General features: G+C 49.1%; 1 protein-coding gene across 2 annotated transcripts in view; it reads right to left on the minus strand.

The window, feature by feature from the left end:
• STX18 (syntaxin 18) overlaps positions 1–24,105 on the minus strand; it is a 114,651-nt gene that overhangs the window by 13,947 nt on the left and 76,599 nt on the right. The window contains exons 3-8 of one of the 2 annotated variants that reach the window (XM_032855211.1): positions 21,788–21,903; positions 19,971–20,048; positions 19,740–19,806; positions 13,497–13,521; positions 11,877–11,898; positions 7,960–8,075 (exon numbers count right to left, since the gene is read on the minus strand). In XM_032855211.1, the coding sequence (XP_032711102.1) occupies positions 7,960–8,075; positions 11,877–11,898; positions 13,497–13,521; positions 19,740–19,806; positions 19,971–20,048; positions 21,788–21,903 (424 nt within the window). The remainder of the gene's footprint in view (positions 1–7,959; positions 8,076–11,876; positions 11,899–13,496; positions 13,522–19,739; positions 19,807–19,970; positions 20,049–21,787; positions 21,904–24,105) is intronic. The other variant, XM_032855202.1, reaches the window with a different exon arrangement.

The raw sequence follows: 24,105 nt of genomic DNA on the forward strand, positions 1-24,105 counted from the left end.
TGCACGTGTGTGGGTGGAGAAGGCACCTCACAGTGTCAGTGCCACGGTGAACTCAGCGAGGTTGCCAACAAAAGGGACAGTCTCCAGAACCAGTCTTCAAGTGTATTTTTACCTCAAAACACAAAAACACACTCACACGCTGCCTCTGCTTTCTAAACACTGCCAAACATATGGGCTTTCTCATCCACGAAGATAGAGGAAATGACATACCGCTCCCTAACCCTATTCCTCTCCCAGAAGTAACCAGTGTCAGCACCGCGAGGTGGCCTCACAGACTGGACCTGGAGTGTTCACATACACACAGGGATGCAAGTCCCTGCTTCCCCAACACTTCAGTCTGGAAATAACATGGGGTTTTGTGTGGGGGGGGTGCTTTCTGTCTAGCATACTGTTCTGAAACAGTGTTGCTGTTTCTGACTTCCCCTATCTCAGGAGACTATCCTACCTCAGTCACCTAGATCTGGTCCCCTCTTTCAAAGTGCCACGCGGCGGTCTGCTGCAAGGACGCGAGGCTCCTTGCAGACCTGCACTGCTGTGGAGGAACCTCGGTTACGTGGATTTCCTGCTGCCGTAATGGCACCGTGTGCTTGTCCATCCTTTGAGACTCTCTGGTGTACTCCAGGATAGACGTTGAGCACCAACTGCTAAGTGGAGGTGTAGGAACGTTCCAGAGAACTTTTTGACCGCAATCACACAAACGGGGGATGGAGGCATTCTGAAGTGAACCAACGGCTCAGGCTCCTAGGAAGGGCTGTACCACCCAGGACCACGCCAGAGAGGCCTGCCCGGCTTGAAGGGGGCTGCGGAGGGAACAGGGGAGTGGACAGAAGGGATCTGCCCCTGGTAGACTCTGTAACGGGGTCTTTCTAAAGGCTGATGCTGCGTCTGGTGTCTCAATGCTGCCTCTAGGCTTGTTGGGGACTGCCAAGTACCGCTTCTTTTTCTTTTCTTCCTCAACCTCAGGAAATTTCCCAGAGCTGAGCTCAGCCCCATGAGCTGGGCACCAGTCCAGAGTTTCTGTTTTGAGACTGATGAGGGAATAGAACATATGACAGCACCGATTCAGAGAAAGCAGTTTAGGCCAACCCCGTATACAAGGTATCACTCCAGATACATCATCACAAAAAACCTCCATGTCATCTAGAACATGGCGTAAGTTTAGAATAAATGGTGTTTTTGCTAGACCTGTATTTATAAAAGACATGGTTATACCTAACTTACATATAATAAATATACATGCAAATATAATAAACATATTACTGATATATAAAAGAGAGACTGAAGGCACCTGTAGGAACTGGGGGGCTGTGTTTCTGAGAGGGATCTTCAGGCAGCAAACTTTGCACTTCGAACTCCCCCCACCTCCACCTCTAGAGCCCTCTGTTTCCTATGTGACCTCATTATGGTATCCACGTCAAGCTTTTACTCTGATGTCAAGGGTAAGAACACCAAAATTAGAAACACAGGAACATCATTCACATCAGCTCCAAGGATAAATGGATTCTGAGCTGGAATGCACAGTTTGGTAAGAGGATGTGTGCTCTACAGGGTGCTGACCTTGGAGCCGTTGGGAGCCACCCCGGCCTGCCACTGCAACAATCAGTGGGGAGCACAGCACTCTTCCCACCACCCTCTACACAACCCTCCCTCAGCCTAGCACCAGACCCATGTGCAGGCCCTCTGCCTGGCCAGGCCCCACCTGCCTTGACTGCTGGAGGCCCCACACTCCTGCCCTTTCCATGCACCGTACTGCCAACGTCCCGTTCCACTCCACGCTTTCTGGCCTCTGCGTATTTACACACGCTGTTCCCTCTGTCTAGAATCATTTCCATTTTAGGTCCAGACTCAATTCTTAGGGCATTTCCTCCTGAAGCCCCTCTGGGGGATCTCTGTTCTTCCCACCAGTGCCCTCTTTTAGGGCACTGCTCACGTTCTCGGGGGCTAGAATCTTGTCCTTCCCATCAATTGTGAGCTCCCTGAGGGCAGGAACCATGGCTCACTGGAGAAATGTAGGAAGTATTCACAAATAACCAGACCCATCTTAACGCTAGGGGAAACCAGTGTAAGGAAACAAACTGTAGACAGGAACAGGAAGGGGGCGCCTGGGCGGCTCAGTCGGTTGAGTGTCTGACTCTTGATTTCAGTTCATAATTTCAGGGTCACAAGATCAAGTCCCTGTGGGGCTCTGCTCTCAGTGGGGAGTCTGCTTCAGATTCTCTTTCTCTCTGCTCCTCCCCTACTCCGAGGTCGATTGCTCTGAAATAAATAAAATCTTAAAAAACAAAAAACAGGGCCACGCAGACCTCGTGCTGCCATAGTAAGAATATGGAAGAAGGCGGCCTAACATCTGATGAGGACAGAAGGGCTGCATGACCACAGAGCTGCTTGATACTGTGGATTACATGAAAAGTAACCAAGCCAGCGGCTTTTTTTTTTTTTATATTATTTATTTATTTGACACACAGAGAGAGAGAACAAGCAGGCAGAGAGGCAGGCAGAGAGAGAGGAGGAAGCAGGTTCCCTGCTGAGCAGAGAGCCCGATGTGGGGCTGGATCCCAGGACCCTAAGACCATGACCTGAGCCGAAGGCAGAGGCTTTTCTTTTTTTTTTTTTTTTTTTTTTTTTAGATTTTATTTATTTATTTGACAGTCAGAGATCACAAGTAGGCAGAGAGGCAGGCATAGAGAGAGGGGTAAGCAGGCTCCCTGCTGAGCAGAGAGCCCAATGCGGGGCTCGATCCCAGAACTCTGAGATCATGACCTGAGCTGAAGGCAGAGGCTTAAACCACTGAGCCACACAGGTGTGGCTGTGGCTGTCCAAACTAGCGGCTTTTTAAAAAAGAAAACAGGAGTGTGGCAAGCTCTGCCCAAAACTATACCACCTAGTCCTCTCCTGAAGTATTTTTTGTCAAAGTTAAAGCTCATGTTTCAAAAGAGAAATGAAAAATAGAACAGCTAAGCTGAAGGATTCCACATAGCCCAGACTTAAGTCTTTCTGCAAATTGTAGACACGCTTAGCACAGTGTCAATGGGCAGATGCGTAAGCCCGCAGGGGGAGCAGCTAGGGCTGGGGGAACGAGACTGACCTGCCAGCATCAAGGTCGGGATGGACGAAATGTCAAAGGCCCCCAGACAACAGGGCAGCAGCTCAGAGGTGGGTGCAGGCTTCTCCCCTCCCTCACAAACTCCCGGGTGAGCACACACAGGCCTGGGGCTCTGCATGGCCCAGGCCCACGACTCCCAAGTGTCTCCAGCCCTGAGGCCTCCCCTGAGCTCTAGGCTCACTGTTTCCACCTGAAAATCCATCAGATGTCCCAGGCCTAGTATGCGCAGACGAGATTTCTGGTGCTGCCCCGCCTGCTCCTCCCAGCCCTGTTGCCAGACTCTGCTTCCTCCTGCCCTCCTCCCGGCCATCCATCGGGCTGCTCGAGCCCCAAGCCCTGGTGCTCTGTCCCTCTGCCCCTCACATCTCCCAGCCCACCTACTCACTCATCTGCAGCTCCAAAGGATGGCTGGAGTTGGGAGCGATTCTCTCGACCACCACCTCCAACACCACTGCTGCCTCACATGTGACAGTCACCCGGTGCCCAGACAGCAACAGATCCGGACAAGCCCCCTGCTGCCACTTCTTCCTCACACGGCTCCATCCCACGCAGCAGTCGGAGACGCTCGGACTACAGTCTGATCTGCCACTCTCTGCCTGAAAGCCTCCAGGGGCTTCTGGCCACACACAGAATCAAAGGCAAACCTTGGCCACAGTCTGTACAGCCTGCAGGCTCAGGCCTCGGGCTCCGTCCTGTCTGTCCCTGTGCCGTCCGTATTAGGGCCTCCGCCTGCAGAGTGTGCACACGCGTTTCCATGTGCCAAGGTCTTTTCCCCCCACACCTCTTCGCTGGCTGGGTCCTCTGCCTGGAGAAATTTTACCTTCGCCACATCCCCTGTTGCATCGTGCTTCACTTTCTTGCACTTCACAGACACTGCGTTTTGTCAAAGTGAAGGTCTGTGGTAAACCTGAGTCAAGCAAGTCTACGGGCGCCATTTTTCCAACAGCATTTGCTCACTTCACGTCTGTGGGTCGATCAGTGTGAGGTATACTGCCGTTTAAATAACATAAATTCTTCTCATCCACAAACTTGGGATGCTTTTCCATTTATTTGGGTCATCTTTAATTTCTTTCAACAGTATTTTGTAATTTTCAAAATATAAGTTTTATACTTTGGTTGAACTTATTCCCCAAGTACTTTATTCTTTTTGGTGCTCTAAGGGAATAGTTGCTTTTTAAGTTCTACAGCCCTACAAACCAGCTCTACAAACCAACCTAAGACAGGTGATTTGTGGAACACCGACTGCACAGGCCAGACGCTGCCAGGCCCTTCATACACGAGCCCATGTGATACTCACAACAAACCACGGCCACATGGTGCCACAAGAAAGCTTAGGCTGAGGGTTTACATAACTCGTCCAGGGTCACAGCTCAGGACAGAGGCCAGGCTGTGAAACCAGGTCAGTCTGACCCCAAAGTCGCTTTGTGACCCCCTGCTGCAGTCCTGTTTCTGCTCTTCCCTTACAGACCCACAAACAGGAAACAGATGAAGGTGGGATACACAATGGTAACAGCTTTCTTTTGGGAAAAAACCCCAACAAAATGAACTATTTAAAAATCTGTTATACATGCAAGAATCTGTACAGACAGGAAACTGTGTACATTTTTAATATTCAGATTTTACTAGGCCTTGGGATGCCATGTAATTAAGGGAAAGGGGACTACATAACAAGCATCACTGAATGACCTGAAGGAAAGGGTGGTCTGTGCAGTTGCGGGGACAGGGAGGCTGAGCCAGCAGAAGCCGGCAGGTGCCAGGGTGCAGGCGAAAAGGCAGGAGAGGACTGGCCACAGGGCATCTCAGAGACATCCCAGGACCAAGAGATTGTGGGGGTGGCGGGGAGTGTCTCAAGATGCAAGGAGAGCAGTAAGCAAAGGCAGCACCAATAACAACTTCCTACCATCCCCAGGCCCCTAAAAAGTCAGTATCATCACCCCCATTTTAAAAATGGGGGAACTGGTGCTCAGAAGCGCCGGGAGGTGTTAGAGCTGGGACCATGACAGTCTCAGAAGAGACATCTTCATACCATCCCGTCTCCTATGCGGAGCTCCGGAGCTAACTGGAGAGCGCGCCCTTAGTATCTGGAGTGCTGGTTGTGTCAGGAGAGAACCTCATGATTATAAAACAACAAGTACTGACTTTAAGATGAGAATATAAACTGTGAGGAAGAGGGTTCTTTCAACCTGACGGGGTATTTCGTATTGCCCAGAGGCATGAGGTTCCTTCTACATCAGGAAACACTTCCACAGTAACTAAAAGCAATCGGTGCTCCCAACCACCTTCCTGCTGCCTCTCGTAGTTTTCAGTGATGGATTGTTTCAAAGATTTATTAAGCGCCTCCTGTGTCAGGCGTTGTTGTGGGTGCCAGTGTTAGAGCAGTGTAAAAACACAGAAATTTCCTGTCCTCGTGTCCTACATTTTAGTAGGAGAGACAGATCATAAAGAACATAAATGAGTAAAACAAACAGGATGGTGGCACATGCCAGGGAGAAGGATAAAGCAGGGAGGATGGGAAGTGCTGGGAGGCCTCAGACCTTCATCTTCCCTTTACTCACCCTCATTACGGGGGGATCCTAGCCTGTCACAGGGGATCGATGCTGCCTACGGACCTGCCCCCTGACCTCCAGACTCGTAAGCCCAACTCCCTACTCAATACCTCTGCCAGGCATCTCAAAATTAACATGCCTGACCCCGAGTTCCTGATCAAACCAATCTCCTGCATCGCAGTGAAGGCCAGCAAGCTTCACCCTTGTCCAAACCACCACAACCTTCCTCGACCCCTCCTCCTTGCCTGTCCCATATACAGAAGCGAATGCTGTGGCTCTACTTCAAGACGTATCCAGAATTCCAGCACTTTCCCCCGCTCCCCTGCTACCATGTGTGTCGTGCTTGTCTCTGGGGGACTTCAGCAGCCTCTTCACTGTCCCTATTTCTCTTCTTCAACAGAGCCACCTCTGGGGCCCCATTCAAACACAGTGGCTATGACAGTGCTGGCCTCCCCGTGGCTTCCCACCTCCTTCAGAGTAAAAGCCATAGTCCTCAAGCAGCCGGTGCCCTGGCCTGTCCTTGCTTGCTGTCCCTCTGCCTCGCTCCCAGCCTCCAGGCTGCTCATCCGCCCTGCCAGGCGTGCCCTCTTCTCGGGGACTCTGCATGTGCTTTCTCCAGCCTGTGACACTCTTGCTCGGAGAGACACAGGCCTCACTCCTCGCTGCCCTTAGGACTCTCCTGAACTATCAAGCTCTCCGACCTCTCAGACGGGCCTAATCTCTCCTATGACCGGGACCCTCTATCGCACAGCACGTACAATGACGGTACACTACACTGGTGTGATTATGCCATTAACTTGTTTCCTGCTGGTCTGTAAGCACAGGGGCCTTATTTTTTACTCAAGACTATCCCCAGCACCCAGCACAGTGGCCGGCACAGCAGCACTCGTGTGAGCTCTGGGCTCAGCAAGGGCAGACAGCTCTTCACCAGACAGCTGGCCTCAGCTGGGTCCCAGGGATCTGTACGGGCTTCTTCCCACTCTCATCAGCCCTAACGGGATTTCTCGAATGAATGAGTGATGGAATGAGTGTGCTGTGTGTGACATGAGTGAATTTAGACATGCTATCACCATATGCCGTCTCGTGAAAAGCTGGGCCCCTTTAGTTCGTGAGTGATGCTGGGGCTTTTCTTCTTCAGGGACCAGTGGAGATAGGACATGTGCAAGGCCTCTGGCCTATGGGATCAAGACAGCCCCCAGAGAGGACAGGCTTAGGGGTCTATACAGAGTAACCCAGGTGCTGCCCCTTTCTTGGTTTTGACTTTGGACAGATTATATAATCTCTTCAAAGCTCGATTTCCTCACACATAAAATGACGACAACACTACCTCACAAGACCCAATGAGACTCAATCTGTTGACGGCCCAGCATGAGCCCAGCACAGTGGAGGGCTCACTGGATGCTGGTCTCCCCACCACTCCCCATGGACACTGTTTCCAACCACAGAAAGCACCGCTGGCATCTTTCAGGTAATCATTCCCACACTGCATTCTGACTTCCCTCTCCTGTACAACACAGGGAGAAAATCAGACGGAGAGGCAGTACAGATCTATGTACCAATCCTGAGTCCACCATTTATGAGCTTTTAAGTTTGCCAGCCTCTCCCAGCCTCTCAGAAGGCTCACCTCAAAAACCAGTCCACAAAACTCCTCCCAGAGGGCTGCTCTAAGGATGGTGGTGGTGACTGGAAGGATTCAGGGCAGTGCCCGGCATCCGGGAGATGTGCCGGAAATGATAGCCACTGTGATTAAGACGGATGAGGAGGGGACTGAGGAAGACGGCCAGGCCCTGGGGCCTCAGCACGCCATCATCCTGAGATTCACGCAAAGCAAAATCCCACCCCTGCTATGCTTGAGATACAGCAAACTAGGCATGCGCTGCCTACACAGGGTGGCCACGCGGGGTCAGTGCTAAGAGGATGCTGAGATCACGAGACAGGGCACCACATGGGGCAGGGGAGGCAGTGTCCCACCTTTCCTGGGGCTGGTGGGCAAGATTCCTTGAGCAGAGCGCTCTTACATTCCTCCTGGTTCAGAGTCCCCAGCCCCCACCATGGTGATGCACCACAAGTCAGGCCCTCTCCCTGGACTCTGCTGGTTCTGGGGTGACTGGAGGAACCATCCTGCCCAGCCCCAACAGGCATGAGCTCCTAGTGGGACAGAAAAAAACGCTGTCCTTCTGTGTTTCCTTTGCTTTATGCAAGTACAAGCACCACAAGGTGTCTGGGACAGTATTCCTTTCTTTGCTTTGTATTTTTGCCAACACGTCATAAGGAAGAGATGCGAGGCAAGACTTGGGTTTCAGTTCATACCTGGGTATTCTTCAGTAGCAGGTTTTTCTTCAGACTCTTGTGAAGGATGCCGTGAACCTTTCTCAGAAGACATGGATTCTCTTGTCTTTGTATTTGGCTCTGGTTCCAGCTTAGATCTAAACAGATAAGCGGCAATCATATAATCTGCTGACACAAGATTCTGCTCTGACAACAGAGGGAGTCACATGTGACCTCTGCACACGTGTCCTGTGCCCTCTATCGGAGAGCAGGGTTGCTAAGCAGCAGCCATCCCAACACACCTCCCGTGGGGCACTTACTACAAGGGACCGGGGCCACCACCTGCAGGGGGAGGCTGGGCACCCCCACCGAAGCTCGCGGGGGGAAGAATGCAGTCAGTAGGCGCTGAAGGCAAGAATGCACGAACCCACCCCACATACCGACACCACACTCAACACGTGCGCGGTGAAGCCTGACTGCTCAAGAAATCCAGGAAGCGGGTTGTTTCACACCAGTGCAAAAGTGTTGCTAAATACACACACACCCACACCCACACATCATGTAGTATATGTAAGTAGTATCTTAAATAAATTCCCTACAAAAACTCAAGCGACTTGTCTCAGGAACCAAGGCCTCTGCACTCCTTCTATGCCTGTCCTCTTTTCCACCTTCAGGGTGAGCCTCGATCTCACCTCACTCAGAGAGGCCTACCCTGACTGTCCCATCTCAAGCAGGCTCCCCCATGTCCCACTGTGCCATATCCCTTGTCTTCTTCATTGGCAGGCAGCATCTGGGATGACCTCGCTAGTTCCCTTGTTTATGGCCTGCCTAGCTCCACAAAAGGGCACGCTCTCAGAGCAGGGTCCTGGGCTATCGGCCATGGTCACCACGCAGCCCCAGGTCCCAGATGGGTGCCTGGCATCCAGTGTTTAATAAATATAGGTTGAATGAATGGGTATTTTCTGACGGTCAGTAATTAGCTAGCAAGAGAAAAAAACTGTTGATTATGAAACAACAAGCCTTGTAACAGATTTCCTGGGACCCACACAGCACTATAAAAATTATGGGTAGATTGCTAAAAAGATCTATGGTGAATTCCATATTACTAGCCAAGAAGACTACACATAAAAGGAACAATGTAAATACACGTAAGGATGATCTCGTTAAAGCCAGCTAACATTCATGGAGGGCTTATTATGTATTGGGCATTTTTCTAAGCACACTATATGGATACATTGTTTTAATGCCATACATCCCTATAGGGTAGGTAATGATCTGACCTTCCTCCAGAGGAGGAACCGAGGTATATGGAAGTGAGGAAACTCGCCCAGGTCAACAATTTCATAAACGGCTGGGCTGGGATGTGACTTAAGGAACCTGCGTCAGAGGCTGCTCGTAACAGCTGCTCCGTGGACAGCAGTCTACCCACCATGCTCCATGAATAGGGACTTCTGGTAGAATGAATCTGAGAAAACCGAGTCAAAGCTACATGGGGACTTTACAAAATTTTAGAGCCCTTAATAATGCTAAACTGTATTTTGAATTTCCAAAAAGGATGTCTTTCCCAAATAACCTGACTGCAGAGACCATTTTCATGGGGCTTTTGGAAAAAGACTAGTGTGCTAATAAGAAAGGCTGTTTAGGAAATGCTCTCCTACAACATTCCTAAAAAAATTTTCCAAAAGTAACTAACATCAACCTCCCTAAGCATCCAGCGATGGTGGCTGGGAAACAAGTCAGTCTAAAGCTTAGTGCCTCAAAACAGCAATCATCATTTACTATCCATCACTGTTTCTGGGGCCAGAAATTTGGGAGTGGCTTGGCTGGGCAGTTCTGACTCTGGGTCCTTTCTAAGGGTGCAGCCCGATGCCGGCTTGCCACATGCCAGCCCGATGTCAGGGGGAGGATTCCCTACCAAGAAGGCTCCTTCACATGGCTGCCAAGCAGGTGACGGTGGGGAGCCTCGTTCTCTCATCAGGGGTCCACGGGAGTGTCACTGTCTCCCCAGAGCAAGCAGTCTCTGAGACTGTGGCAGAAGTGTAGGCACCTTTTATAACAGCCCAAAAGTCATATGCTGTTATTTCTGCCCAGCTGTCATTTCTGCCCAATGCCATGGCCCAGGCAGTTACAATGGTCCCCTCAGGCTCAAGAGGAGGGGACACAGACCTCACACCTCCCTCCAGTGGAGCAGCGACAAAACTGATTTTAATAAGACCACATGGGATGGGATATGTTTAGATGCAGCCATCTTTGGAAAATACATCTGCTACTCCAAGTATCACAAATACGGAGATACAGTTATAAGGATATTCATCACAGAACTATTTACGATAACAAAACAATGACTTAAATTGTTCACCAAAAAGTGCCAGGTTTTCAGGGAAAGAGAAAACCCCATTTGTAATAGCCAAAACAAAAGATGAAAGACTAGCAAGGACAATAAACATGACAGTATAGATTTAACAAGAAAAGCCCGAACCCATGTGTGAAAAGCTAAAAGATGTTCTTGAAAGATACAAAAATATCCTGTAACAAATGGAAAGAGATATATTCTTAGACGGGAAAAAGAAATATAAAGAGGTCAGTTCTTGTGGAATTTAAGAAACACAACAGATGAAAATGGTGGGGGTAGAGAGAGGTAAACCATAAAACAGACTCTCAACAACAGAGGACAAACTGAGGGTTGCTGGAGGGGAGGTGGGTGGAGGATGGGCTAACGGGGGCAATGGGGACTGAGGAGGGCACTTGTGGTGACCACTGGGCGCTGTCTGGATGTGATGAATCACTCAGTTCTACTCCTGAAATTCCAGGAGAAACCTAGATGAGGCTTCCAGTTGTCTTCTCCCGCTGAAATACGACAGACGGAACCTACTTCTCCCAGCAACGGGAATGAAAGCACATACAGAGTGCTGTCCACACGGAAAGCTCCCTGGGGCCTTGGCATATGGTCTTTTCACTGGGAGTCAGTCATGCAGCTGGGAGCATCCAAATAGCTAGCCTTAGTTACTCAGTCTTCAGTTCCTCCAGAGGTCAAATGCAAATAGTCTGGTCCAAGGCCCTTCTCATAAATCACACTGTTGGCATAAACTCTCTGGTGTGATGGTCCGAGGCTCCAGGTGTGCAAAAACAATACACCCTGTTATCACGCAGGATACACCAAGAGCTTGGAGATTATCTTCCAAACACTGGCCCACGGCCAGTTTCTTCACAAAGTGCAGAGTTGGGACATCCTAACGCTATGGAGTAAACCTTCTCTGCACAACTTCTACTCCAAGTTTGCTAGAAGTTTTCATCATGAAGGCTTTATGATAATTTGGGAGTGTACTCTTGAGAAAGAAGTAACATTCTGCCAGGGCAGAAAGGGTATGGTAGGCCCAGGGAAGCTAGGAGTGGGGCCACTGAGTCACAGGATGGTCTCTGCACTCTGGAGAAGTATTGGCTATTTTAATAAAGAATTATTTTATACTTTCACAAGCCACGGATGAGAGTTCCTGTTACGGCACACCTGTCCCCCAATATCTGTCATTTTTATTTGAGCCATTCTAATAAATATGAGACGGTATCTTGTTGTTTTTTTGTTTTGTTGTGAAACAATCACATGCAGAAAGGTCTTCAGTATGATCTGAAGAACCCTTTCTTCTGAACCACCAAGAGTAACCTGCCAACCTGTCCCTTTCACCCCTGAGTATTTTAGGGATTTCCTGAAAACAAGAGCATTCTTTGATACAACCAGAATACAACATAAGAATCACGAATCTTCATGTTGCTACACTACGTCCAGCCTTTCCCTGGGCCCCATTCTATTTTGCCTAGTTGTCGCAATGATTCCATTCCTGACAGAAAGATCCAGTTCAGAATCACACAAGGCATCTGGTTGTCATTTGTCTTCAGGCTTCTTTGGTTTAAACACTCCTATTCTCTCTCCCCAAGTTTCATGACCTCGATACATGATGATGTGCCAGTTATCCTGTAAGACATCCCCTAATCTGAGTGTGTCTGATCTTCCTCACGGCTGGATTCAAGTTACGCATCTTTGGCATAAAGAGTGACATTCTAGGTACGTTCTTTCTCAGTGCGTTCCATCAGGCTGCCCATGGTTTCACTTTGAGCACCTGACTGAGGTGGTGGCTGCCAGGCTTTCGCACTGTGAGGTTACGCTTTCCCCCTTTGTGGTTAAGGAGTTAGGGGGGACGGAGCACTTTAATACTATACACTTTCCCCCTTTGTAGTTAAGAAGTTATGGGGGAGGGAGAGCTTTGATACTATGTAATTATCAATTTCAAACCCTCAAAAGTACTCACTTCTGTACTCCTATGTAGATGGACTCATGATGTCCTATTTTATTCAGTGGGTTATCATCTGCTACTATCTTTTACTTGATGCTCAAACTGTCTCTAATTTGGCCAGTGGAAACCCCTTCAAACTGGCTTGGTCCTCCCTCCATGTTCCCATCATCTTTTGAACCCTTTCTTGCTGTCTGCTGCAACAAAATATTCCAGGTTCATGTTCTACTTTCCCTGCCCCAGCCCCAGACTGAGCCGTTTCCACAAGGAGCCCTGGTTCCTGGAAGCTGAACCAGCTACATAGAAGCCAAGATCTGAGTGCTAAGCAGGCTTATGGCTACTGGGGTGTCCCTGCTTCCAGGCCTATTTGCATACCCACCCATACATACTCATTTACAACCATATTTATTCCTATTTCCACCTATGCAAACTGCACAGGAGTACACCCTGGTACCTTTCCTTCCAACCCAGCACCGCAGGGTTCATTCTGGCTTCTTCCCTTTCACTTCCCCAACTGTGTGAAACCTGGCTTCCATCATCCTTACATATTTACTTATTTGACAGGTACCCCTACATAACCAACTTGTCATCTCCACTGCCACTCTTCCCCCCACAGGGGCACGTCCCTCTGCTTACTCTGGCTGTGACCAGCCTTGGGAGACTGTGCCCCCCCACCCCCACCCCTGCACTCACTCACCCAGCTCTGCCCCACTCTACAGGGGCAGGACTCAATTGTTTAAGAAGAAGGGCTTAATTGACTTTTAAATAAAGGGCTCCTGTAATGTCTATAATCCTTTGTGTCGAGATATGCTAATGTGCCAGTTTTTAATTTAAAATGAATAAAAGACTGCAATGCAGCAGACAAAGTAGAGAGCATTTTTTTTCCCTAAGTGATAAAAACAGATCTCATTATACACAGAATGTCTACTGCAATCCTCAGGGAAATTACAAATTAACTAGTTGAAGGCACTTTGAAAAAAGCAATTTTTAAAAAGTCATCAGAAAGATCAGTTTATGCCCCATGATTTATTTAAATTGATTTCTCTAACTGAAGGCTGAGCATTTCATAGCTGCAGTCAACACGGTTTCCACCTGGCCAACATCTGTTTCCAGGCCCCTTATTTGAAAACCCTGGGATTCTATTTAAAATTTAAGAAGAGTAGAAAGAGACAGAAAGAGGGAGGAATCAGGCTTTTCAGTTTTGAAACAAGAAGGTATGTGGAGGAAATTCCTTGCTTTATACACAAGTTAAAAGAAAAGTGATTAATATTCCAGAGTTAAGTACGGCTCTTACACTTCTTTTCTGCTCCCCCTGAAGGCTCTCTGTAGAAAGAAGATATTTTTGGTACAGGATATTAGAAACCATCATTCCAGAAGTGGCTTTCCGACTCAGGTACCCACCCCAGCGCAGGCACTGTGCACACACAGAACAGGAAATGCCTCCCAGTGCTGTAAGTAAGCCGTCCTCACGCCCACACGGGTGTCTATTGGGCATCCAGCCCCAACTGCACAAAGTGTGGTCCACAGACCTGTGCCAGATGACGAACTGTTTGTTACTGGTGAGCTATGAGACAAGCACAAAAACCAAGAGCAAGAAACGTTTATAGCAATTTGCCACTGCCACAAAATCAGAAACACGTCCACTGAACAGGGTACAGAGTTTAGCTGAGACTCTGGTGGTGGGGTCGGCCGCAGCATCGGCTGTAAACCTGACCTGTGCCAGGGAATGTGCATCTGTGTACGATGGACGACAACACACGACAAAAAAGCAGTCCCTCACCTCGAAGGTCTGTTGTGAGCCAGGGGTCAGCACACTTTTTCTGGAAAGGGCCAGATGGTAAATATTTTAGGCTCTGGAGAACATAGATGACCTCCATCTTGTATTCTTGGTTTCCTTTTTTTGTTTTACAAACCTTTAAAAATGGAACAACAATGTTCAGCTTGAGGGCTGAACCATCACAAGAAAAGGCTGGACTTGGCCCAGAGGCCGTGGTGTGCTGATCCCCAGTTCCAGAGAGTGAGTGCAATCCAATCATGGATCGGGAAACAGGGCACATGCTTTCAGCTCTCAGATAAGTAAGATTTGAGGATCTAATGTCTAACACGGTGACTATAGTTCTAACACTGTATTGTACAACTGAAACTCACTAAGAGTAGAACTTAAACAATCTCACCCTCAAAAAAGAAGAAAGACAAATATGTGAGGTGACAGGTCTGCCCCTGGATGAGATGAGCAGGAGCCATTCCACAACGTGCCCGTGTATCTAATCACCGAAGCGCACACTGTCAGCATCTTACAAGGTCACGTCACTTACTTTGGTAAATCTGACATTTTTACAAGGGACAAAGTCACTGCTATGGACCTCGTATCACATTGCATCACTTAGAGCTTTCCTTCACCTTTGTTGTCGTCATCCCTATCCCTCCCCCATTACTGGGAAAATTTATTTAGCTCTTAGTATGTGCAGGATCCTGGGTTAGGGGCCAGATTTTAAGACGTAAAAGACCCAAGGCTGCCCTTGCCAAGCTTCCAATCTAGTTGAGACGAGGGAACTGAATCATAAATAATAATACAAGTACACTCTGTAAGGATCAGGTAAGCAGGGGACAGTATGAGTCACAAGAGCACCAGTGCCTTTTTTCAAAAAGGTGGAGGAAAAAAGGAATGTAGTGAAATTTTGATCTTTCGTACCAACGTAAGGGAGTAAATAAGAAACGTAAGGTCAAGCACCCAGCCATGGGATCAGGCAATTATTTCCTGAAGTGTGCTTGCCTGTGATTCAGGAGTGAAGGACTCCATAGCGAGCAGGGCTTAGGAAATCAACGTACGGCAACGTACACTCAGTGTTCCTCAGGCTCATTTGACCAAGAAACTATCTTTAGAGTAACACTTACTTAGGTCACCAGAATCCCCTCAGGTACCTTAGGAAACTCTCACATTACCCTTCATTAGAATTAACAGTAGGATCTGCTAATATTCTGGAAATTAACTTTGAGCTACATGGGTAAATGCAGAAGGTGCCTCATCCTTCTCCCATAATGTTTCGTATCACCCAATGTGAGAAGAAACCACCGCCTTTCGGGCAGTGGGTTTGATCCTTCTCAAATCTCCCTTGAGACAGGAGAAAATAGCCAAAAGTTCCCACTCTAAGGACATCCTAGTACTAGTGAAAGTAAAGTGTTCAAATCTGGGCCTAAACCAGCACACTTTAAAGCCAGGTCATGGGTAAACATAGGATCAGATAATCCACCCCTGGGTAAGAAAGAAACAGAATTTACAGAGACAGGCCTAATAGTGTAAGTTTGAATCTGTTCCGCGGCTCCTATCTTCCCTACTGTGCCTCCAGAGACAATCCTCTGAACTTGCAGAAATGAACATCGGAGGTTTGTTCTGGTTTCTAGACAGCCACCTTAAACCTCTTCCCCAAGGAAAAGCCAGTAATACAGGACCTGATTACTTTCTGAAAAGGGGAAATGTTTCTGATTAATTCAGATGGCTTATAGAGTATATTCCCGGGAAGGCATGTGATAGTTAAATTATTACCAAAATATTAGTGCTTTAAGATGGTTAGGATGATAAAGGGCATATTTCAAACCCTTTTGGGAAGACAAGGCCACTTATACCGATGTTGTGTCCAACGGTGGCCCACAGCCTTTTCAACATATAAGCTCTGACTGTGTAGACCTGAGGAGCCAGGCATTAGTGACCAGGCCTCACTCCTTCCCTCACTCAAGAACCAGTAATTGAGCACCTACTTTGTGGCAGCCTCTGATCAAGGTGCTGGGACCCAGAGATGGAAGACACAGTGTCTCTGCCTTTAAAGGGCTCAAGGTCTTAGCGCAGGAGAAAGAAGAGACACGAGACCACAGTCAAAGTTCTTACTGGCCGTCAGGTCCAGCTGAGGACAACTGGCAGCAGGTGCCACTGCCAACTCAGACAGCACAGCTGCTGGGGAATGGGAGAAAAAAGTCACACTTGACAATGGCGCTACCCTTCTAAGAAAACACACAGAGAGAGAGAACAGCAGAAAGATCAGCTGAGACCACTTCTGGCTTAATGAGCAAAACATTTCCCCCATTTTGGGATAAGCGCCCTCTGCTACGAGAGACTGGCATGTTATCATCACTGTATGAAAACGAACACCAGCAGAGAGTATCTTTCACTCTACACTATGAAAGATTTCAAATCAACAGCCTGACAGTTCCCTCTCTACCAAATATGCTTTACTTCTGCCAAGAACAAAAGAAACATGAGAGTAGCAACTCTGCCCTAAAACAGGAGCACTCGGGTTTCTCGAATCTAGTTTAGGGGAATGATTTTTATCAATAACCATCACCGATCAAGACAAAACAGTACAAAAACAACCCACAAATCCAACTTGTGAACTTATCTTTGGGCAACCTGTCCTTCACTCACCCAGCAGCCCTCAGGGAGTGGCTTCCCCAGACTGGGATGGGCATCGTGCTGTGTGATGGGCGCGGGGGTCCGAGCAGCTCTCCAGGAGTGTACGTGTTACACCGAAGTGACAGTGTGCAGGAAACCCGCACAGAAAGGAGCCACCAGCAAGGCCCACGGGGGCCAGGGAGTCTTTACAGAGCAACCAACATCTTAACTGGGGCTGGAAGGATAAATAGGATTTTGCTTGCTGGAGGAATGGGGAAAAGAGGGGCAGAAAGTACAGGGATACGTGAAGAGCATTCTGGGCAGAGAAATGAGCAAGGATTAAGGCATGACGGCTTCAAAGAACAAGGCTTCCTGAGGACACAAAGTTATTTAGGGTCAGAGCAGAGATCCACAGGGACCGAGTGAGAAGCCAAGGCTGCTGACTGACTGTTGTGGGTCTTGAATGTCACGCTATGAAGCTGAGCTTCTCTAAGACACGGGAAGTGAGGGAGTGGTAACACTCTATGTGTGTTTTAGGCCGTCATCTTCTGGGACGAGGTGAGGAAAGAACAGGGAGGAGGCTGGATGGACTACATTGTGTGGGTCACATAGCTACTTCCCTCAAGGTCTTTTGCTCAAAGTAACTGGTACAGGCCAGCTATGCAGCAGGAGTCAAGCCTGTACTTGACTGTCGAAATGAGAACAACTCCCATCTGACTGATCTTAATTTGTCGAAACCTCTGTTGAGAACCAGGAAGTGAGGGGGCAGCAGCAAAAGCTTCTTCTCACTTTTACCTGGGATACCTGCTAAGTCTCAAGGGTCAGGGTCCGCTTGGGTCAGGAAGCAGAAATGGGTGCCTCTCCCACTGGTGGGGGGGGGGGGGGTGAGTGACCACCACCCTGGGGGGGAGTTAAGTCACTGGTGGCCAGGCCCACCCTTCTCCTCCAGGATGGCTCTGGGCATCCCACCACTTGCTCTCCTCCCCAAGCTGGGGCTGCTTTCGTCCTCTGTCATCGATTTCCCAGACCCTCCTCTTTCCACGTCCAGCACAAAGCCCATTGTTTGAGAAGTCTGCCACGTCACCCTGGCGTTCAACTGTGGTTCAGTTGTGTGATGCCGGGTAAGGAGCCCACATTCTTTGGGCCTCGACGTCCTCAATAAAACCAGACACCAGTATTATTATTATTAGCAAGAGTAGTGAGGATCCAATGAAACGGACACGCCGACAAGCACAGGGTGAATGCGCCATCGTAGGTAACAGCCCAAGCTAGCATGTTACCACTCCACACATCCCAGTGCGTTTTGTTCTCATGACCCAGTAAGGTGGGGATCTTGAATTTTTCCATTTTACAAGGGAGGAAACTAAGGTGTAGAGGAGTCAAGTGATCTTTCCAAAGTCACACAGCTTCTCAGTGGCAGAGGCAGGCTGTCTGGCTTGACTGTGAGCTCTGAGACCTGACACTATGCTACTCCTTAGCTCCCTTTCCCCCTCCTGAACTTGTTAATGGGCTAACTGTGACATATCCTGATTCAGTGGGCTATTTCTCCTGTTTCTACAGCAACCCAGCCTGACTCTAAGCTCCTTGAGGGCAGAGACTTTACCTCTTTCTCTCTCTGCCTATCCTTATCACCTTGCTGTAATGAATAGTAACTACTTGCTGGTCGATGACTTGGCTCATCTACTCACTATCCCCACAGATACTTCTGTCTGTCGGCATTACAATTTCAAATCTGCCTCACCAGCGCACAGAAGTTAACACAGCAGGCCTGAGACTGCCCTCCTGGGTAAGGCCTATGTGCAGGCTTAGCCCTGGGCTGGTGTCTGGGAACTGGGCCTTTGGGAGGGTTCCCATAGCCCTAACTGCTGAGGGGTTCCCTGTGCCTGAACTGCTGTATGGACAGTGTGGTGTTTGCAGAAACACCTGCCTTCCTGCCGCGAGTCTGGAATTTGGGCGTGTGCCAACCAAGAAGGGCCTCTGTGAGCAGCCCCCAGTGAGATCCCTGGCCGGTGAGTTTCTAGTGAGCTTCCCCAGCAGGCATTTCTCACAAGTTGTCACAAGTCTCATTCTGTGTGACTCCACTGAAGGGGACTCTTGGAAGCCCAATCCCAGTTTCCTCTACACATCACTCGTTTCCCTTTGCCATTTGCTGTGCACCTCTTCACTGTGACAAATCGCAGCCACAAGTTCTGCAAGTCCTCCTAGCATGCCCCCTAACCCGGTATTGTGCTGGGGGTCTCGGCATAACCAGAATTAAGAAAATTTGTCCCCATGCAGTATGTTCTGTTACCTTCTCCAAGAATGCCCTAAAATAGTTCCAAGACCAGTTCAGAAGTGGTCAAGAGTTGAAGCTGGGACCTAGCACTGCCTGCTCATTTTAAGACTCCTAGCTCAGGCTGGGTGACCAGCTGCAAGGGAAGCAGCTTCGAGTCCCTGTGCTCTAGAAGCTGGCATGCACCCCTTCGGGGAGGACAGGCTGGGGAACAGACCCATGCCACAGGAGATACTAAAGGCCAGCTCTGATGCTTCCTGGCTTTGTGGCCTTGTGCAAGTCATTTAACCCCCTGGGGGCTTTAACGTCCTCACTTGCAAAAGGGTGTTCCTAAGAGCACGTGGCATCAAGTGCTTTGTTAGAAGGGAGGTACACACTGATGACCTAGGGAACGCCTCACAGGGGCGCACTGGCTGCTGGGCTCCCGCCTCAGGAAAAGACTTCGAGAGAGCAAGGAGAGGCACCGGGGACAAAGAGAAAGACGTACGATGGCTAAAAAATGTGCCAGCCACACAGGACTGTTACCACAAGATGAGCCAGAGCATGGATTCTGAATGAACAAACAGCCTGGGCTCAAAGGACGGTTCTGCCACTTCCTGGCTGTGGGACCTTGGGTGAGTTACCCAGCTTCGCCAGTGGCAGCCTTCCCTTCTGGAAAAATGAGGATAAGAATGGTACCTGTCCCACAGGGCAGATGGTGAGGAATGAATCATGAATCTAGGACAGTGCCTGGCACAACAGTCAGGGCTCCGTAAGCACTAGTTATAGCATTTTGTGAAGATATCCAAGCACTGTATGTTGTAAAGCAAAAGGATTCTACAAACATATGAGTTGCTATCACAACTATTATTAATTAAGGAACCCCAGCCGAGACAATACTTACAGTCTTTTCTTATCCACCACTCGTTTAACTCGGATGGCTCTCTGTTCTGAGTAAAGTTTACATACTCCTGTTGTAGGGAAAACACCAGAACAGAGACCATTTAAAACCGTTTCGCAGGCAAAGGTGTCATTAAGTATAAGGAGACACTACAGTCTTCGGCTAGCACAGCTAAATTTTGCATCACGTCTATGGTGAAATGCCACATTCGACCTTTAAGATAAAATGAAATACTTTTTAAGTAATCTTCAATGAAATCCAGAACCACGCTCCTGTGCTCCTTCACTTGCTGGGAGTGTATCTCCTTGTGGGCTGGAAGAGAAAAGGACAGCAGTCAGGTCTCCGCACTCGACTACAGAGGGAACAATTCATCAGCTTCCTCAGAATAGTTTCTGTATGGAAAGTGTTTGCAAAAATACAGCAATAAGACAAGTCTGCGTCAAGTGACATTACATTTTTAGAAGAGGAAGATTTATTGGGCTTCGGAAGAGTAAAAGATTAAACCTGTAGGAAAACTACAGTCAAAGAATTTATGGTTTACTACAGCACACAGGGATGGTACTTGACGTGCCCCACTTCTTGAGAGCTGACCCCATTTGTAATACCAGCATCCAACGCTCAAGCTGGCCTTCACGTAACATGTTTAAATCCCACTCAAGCCCCACACTACCCCACCTGTCTGGGCTGTTTTCAGTCTAGAACATTCCGTCTTCACCCCTCAGCTACTCCCATTCCAAAGGCCCCTTAGACACAGAGTCAAACCTTCCTTCTCCAGGAAACCCTCCTTGACTCTCCTAGCTATAAGGACGCCTGGCTTCTGCAAACTATCATGTCTGCTGCAGGTCTGTGTCATTTATTTTGGTAGGACAGCTCTCATTTCCTGAGAGACTGAGTGCCTCCCACATGCAGGCGCTCCGAGGGGACGTCACACATATGACTGCTAAAGCAAAAGGCAAGCTGGAGGCCAAGTGTTTACACACAGAGAAGCTAACCAGGTTCAGAGTCAGTAAGAAGCCCATGGTTTGGTACTTAGTTGCTGGTTTTATTCATAATCATGTACTTCTAGATTATTTCAATGAATGTTTAGGCCCTTAAGGGTAGGAGACATGAATCATGTTTTTACTATTGGGCTGCTTAACCTGAGATTCATTCATATGAGCGACTATACACAAAATTCTGTGAGGAGGTGTGTTTCTCTGGCCAGAACGTCCATAGCTTTCATCAGACTCCGAGTGGCCACTAGGGCTGTGATGGAAGCTTCCCAATAGAAATCAATGTCAAGAATTCAGCAGCCTCTGGCCCCTTTGAGCTCTGTGCTATTTAATGGAACCTGCCTCAGCACATCACGGAAGGATCAAGGAAGATACACGATTGGGGAGGCTGTCTCACTGGCCCCGTGAGAATGAAACATCAGTGAAGACGACGTGATACTGAGAACCCAGGAGCCGGCCACGGTGCTAAGCATGTGCTGAACTCAACTGGATTCTCCTAACAACCCCAAGAGATACACCCTGGAACTGTCTCCACCACAGACAAACCAAGACGCACGACAACGGAGTGCCTTGCCCAAAGCTGTGTGGGTAGAAGGCGGTGGAGCTGGGTGCAGGGGTGCACCAAACCAAAGCTGGGTGCAGGGGTGCACCAAACCAAAGCACCCACGGCTCCAGTGCCCTCCTCTTCAGCGCGACAGTCTGCTCTGGAAGTTTCCTACTCCAAGTAGAGAGCTAAGAATGCCCTCTTCCATCCCTGTCCACACGCCATTGACCACTGACCCCCTAAATGCCCCACAGAGCACAGGGATGCACAGAAGCTGTCCACTCTGGCCCTTAGGAGATGTCTGTGTGTGGAGAGGTCCTCCTCACCTCCCTCCTCCCACTGTTTAACCTGAATCACGGCCTTTTCATTACTTTCATGGCTGATTAAGAAAAGAGGAATTTTAAAGTTTTGAAACCTAAACCTGAACAGTAACACTGGAGAGACCTTAGCTGGGTGCACCCTGTGAATCCTGGCTGAGGCTTCACAAAGTCCTGGCGCCGCTCAGAGCACCTCACCTTGAGTTCTCAGCTGCTGAATCGCTTCGGAGCAGGTCCTCATGAACGTCTGAGCGTCCTGGTCTATCTGGTCTCGTTCTGTGTCTGTCATCCTTCCGTATTCAGACATGACGTGGCTGATAAAAAAAAAAAAAAAAAAAGTGGGGCGGGGGACAAAATTTTAAAGCAGCGGCAAATGACCACAGATGTTGTCTGGATGGGGTGTGAAGGGAAGAGAAAGCTTCCCTATCGACATGACATTAAGCCAAGGCTGGGTGAAGACGAACTGGCCAAGCCAGGAGGTGGGGGAGCATTCTACACAGAGGAGGCGACGGACACAGAGGCCGTGAGTGGGCAGCAGGGCTGGGCATGGTGGCACGGGCCCGAGTAGGAGTGTGGGCTTCGGCTGCAAGAGCCACAGGGCCACCAGTGAAAGCTCCCGTGCCACACGAGGACAGCACTTGATGAACAGGAGAACGCCCTGGGGGCTGCAGGGAGAATCACGGGGGCTGCTATTGGAGGCCCTTGAGACATGTGTGGAAAGCTGATTCCGGCTGCCACTTTTTCCACGTTGACAAGCAGTCCTCATGACCCACAATAAAAGAGCTTTTGGAAACATTTCGTTTCCCTGATGTTAAGTTAGAAAACGTGAGCTAGGGAGGATGCTCACCTACAGGAACGCGGCACCGTGAAGCTCAAGATACTAGGGTTAGAGTGCCTGCTCCTCTTCCTGACAGCTAGGCAGGTATGGCAGCACTATTATTAACAGTGATGCTAATGAGCCTAAATTAACACACTGGACGATGTAACAGAAATTTAAAATCACAAAATATCAAGTTAAAAGGGACCTCAGATAACGTACAGACCCAACTCATTCTGTTCCCATCTACTAGCCCTGCCAGCCACTCATCCTCCCTGAAAATAAAACACAAAGTACCAACCCAACATGTGACCTACTTCCTGATACTCACGCTCCCACCCTGCACCCCGACCACACAGCTGCTTTGCTGCCCACGATCGGCCACACCCGCTCCTGACCCTGCTGCAGCCTGGAACGCCGTCCAGCAGATGCTCTTCCAACAGATGTCCACACGCTTCTGCCCCATTCGGATCTCTGACCATAGCCAGCTTCCCTGACCACCCCCTGCACTCTCCCCCTGCACAGACCACTGTCGCTGATTCCTCAGTGCCTGTGCCAGACAGCACATTACTGTGACTGAGATCCAAAGTCCCCATTCACCCTGCTTTGTGATACAGGGACTAGGGCACCCCTCTACTGCCGTCTGTCCCTCGCTCTGCCTCATTCTCCTTCCAGCACTTACCACTCCCTGAAATATGGATGTCGATCTCCTCCCAGGAGCATGTAAGCTGCAGGGGAGCAGGGATTCTGTCATTTTCCCTTTGTTTCCCCAAACCTAAAATGCTGTCCAGCACGCAGCAGGGGTCCTAATAGTAGCTGAGCTTGTCACTTGCACCAGACACTACTCTCAATGCCTGGCACGTATTTCATGGACTCATTTAATCCTTGCAATTCATCCACTCATTTACCTCTATACTAAACCCCTATATGGCAAGCACCGTGGCAGGGGCTGGGGGCCCACAATTGGAACAAGGCTTATTTCTGATCCCCGCAGAGGGCAGGTACCAAACCATGGGGGTGTTGACACAGAGTCAAGGGGCACAAGGAACTGTGGGGGCCAGTGTTGGTCTGCGAGTGGATGGGGGACCAGGGGGGTGAGAGGTCAGTGGATGCAGGGGACAAGGGACAGCGGGAAAAGACCTACTACAAATGCCCACCTGCAGGTCACTGTTGGAATGACCATGCGCTGCATGGGCCACACGAGGATCGTCCAAAGTGTGAAAGGGAAAACGGGAGTGCACCAGGTGCTCCCCGCACACTGGACAGCTGGACCACGGCGTTCTCAGGGCTTCACGTCACTGCAAGGGGCAGCACGCCACCTGCGCACGGTCAGTGTCTCCACACTGAACACCTAGCGCATGTCTGCTCTAGTTTTCAAGGGAATGTAAATGCTATTGTGATAAATATACATTTCTTTAAAGTTGTACTGAAGCTGCAACAGTATTAATAGGTTTCCCCCAAATCCAACAATCATACAAATGGTCCAGAGCACGGCAGGCACAGGTGTGGAAGGACAGACGTTCAGGCGTCAGGTCAAGGATAGCACAGGAAGTTTAGGACATGACAGATAAGGAGATGGAGCAACTTGAAGGAGAGTTCAAACTCTCATTTTTCTGTGAGGATTTAAAAACAGCACCAGCTGTATAATGGGCCTTTGAAACACATTCATCAAAAGTAATGAAGCCCTGCCTGTGACACA

Source organism: Lontra canadensis, unplaced genomic scaffold (genome assembly GCF_010015895.1).
Source record: "Lontra canadensis isolate GAN:19392208 unplaced genomic scaffold, GSC_riverotter_1.0 scaffold1, whole genome shotgun sequence".
Lineage (NCBI taxonomy): Eukaryota > Metazoa > Chordata > Mammalia > Carnivora > Mustelidae > Lontra > Lontra canadensis.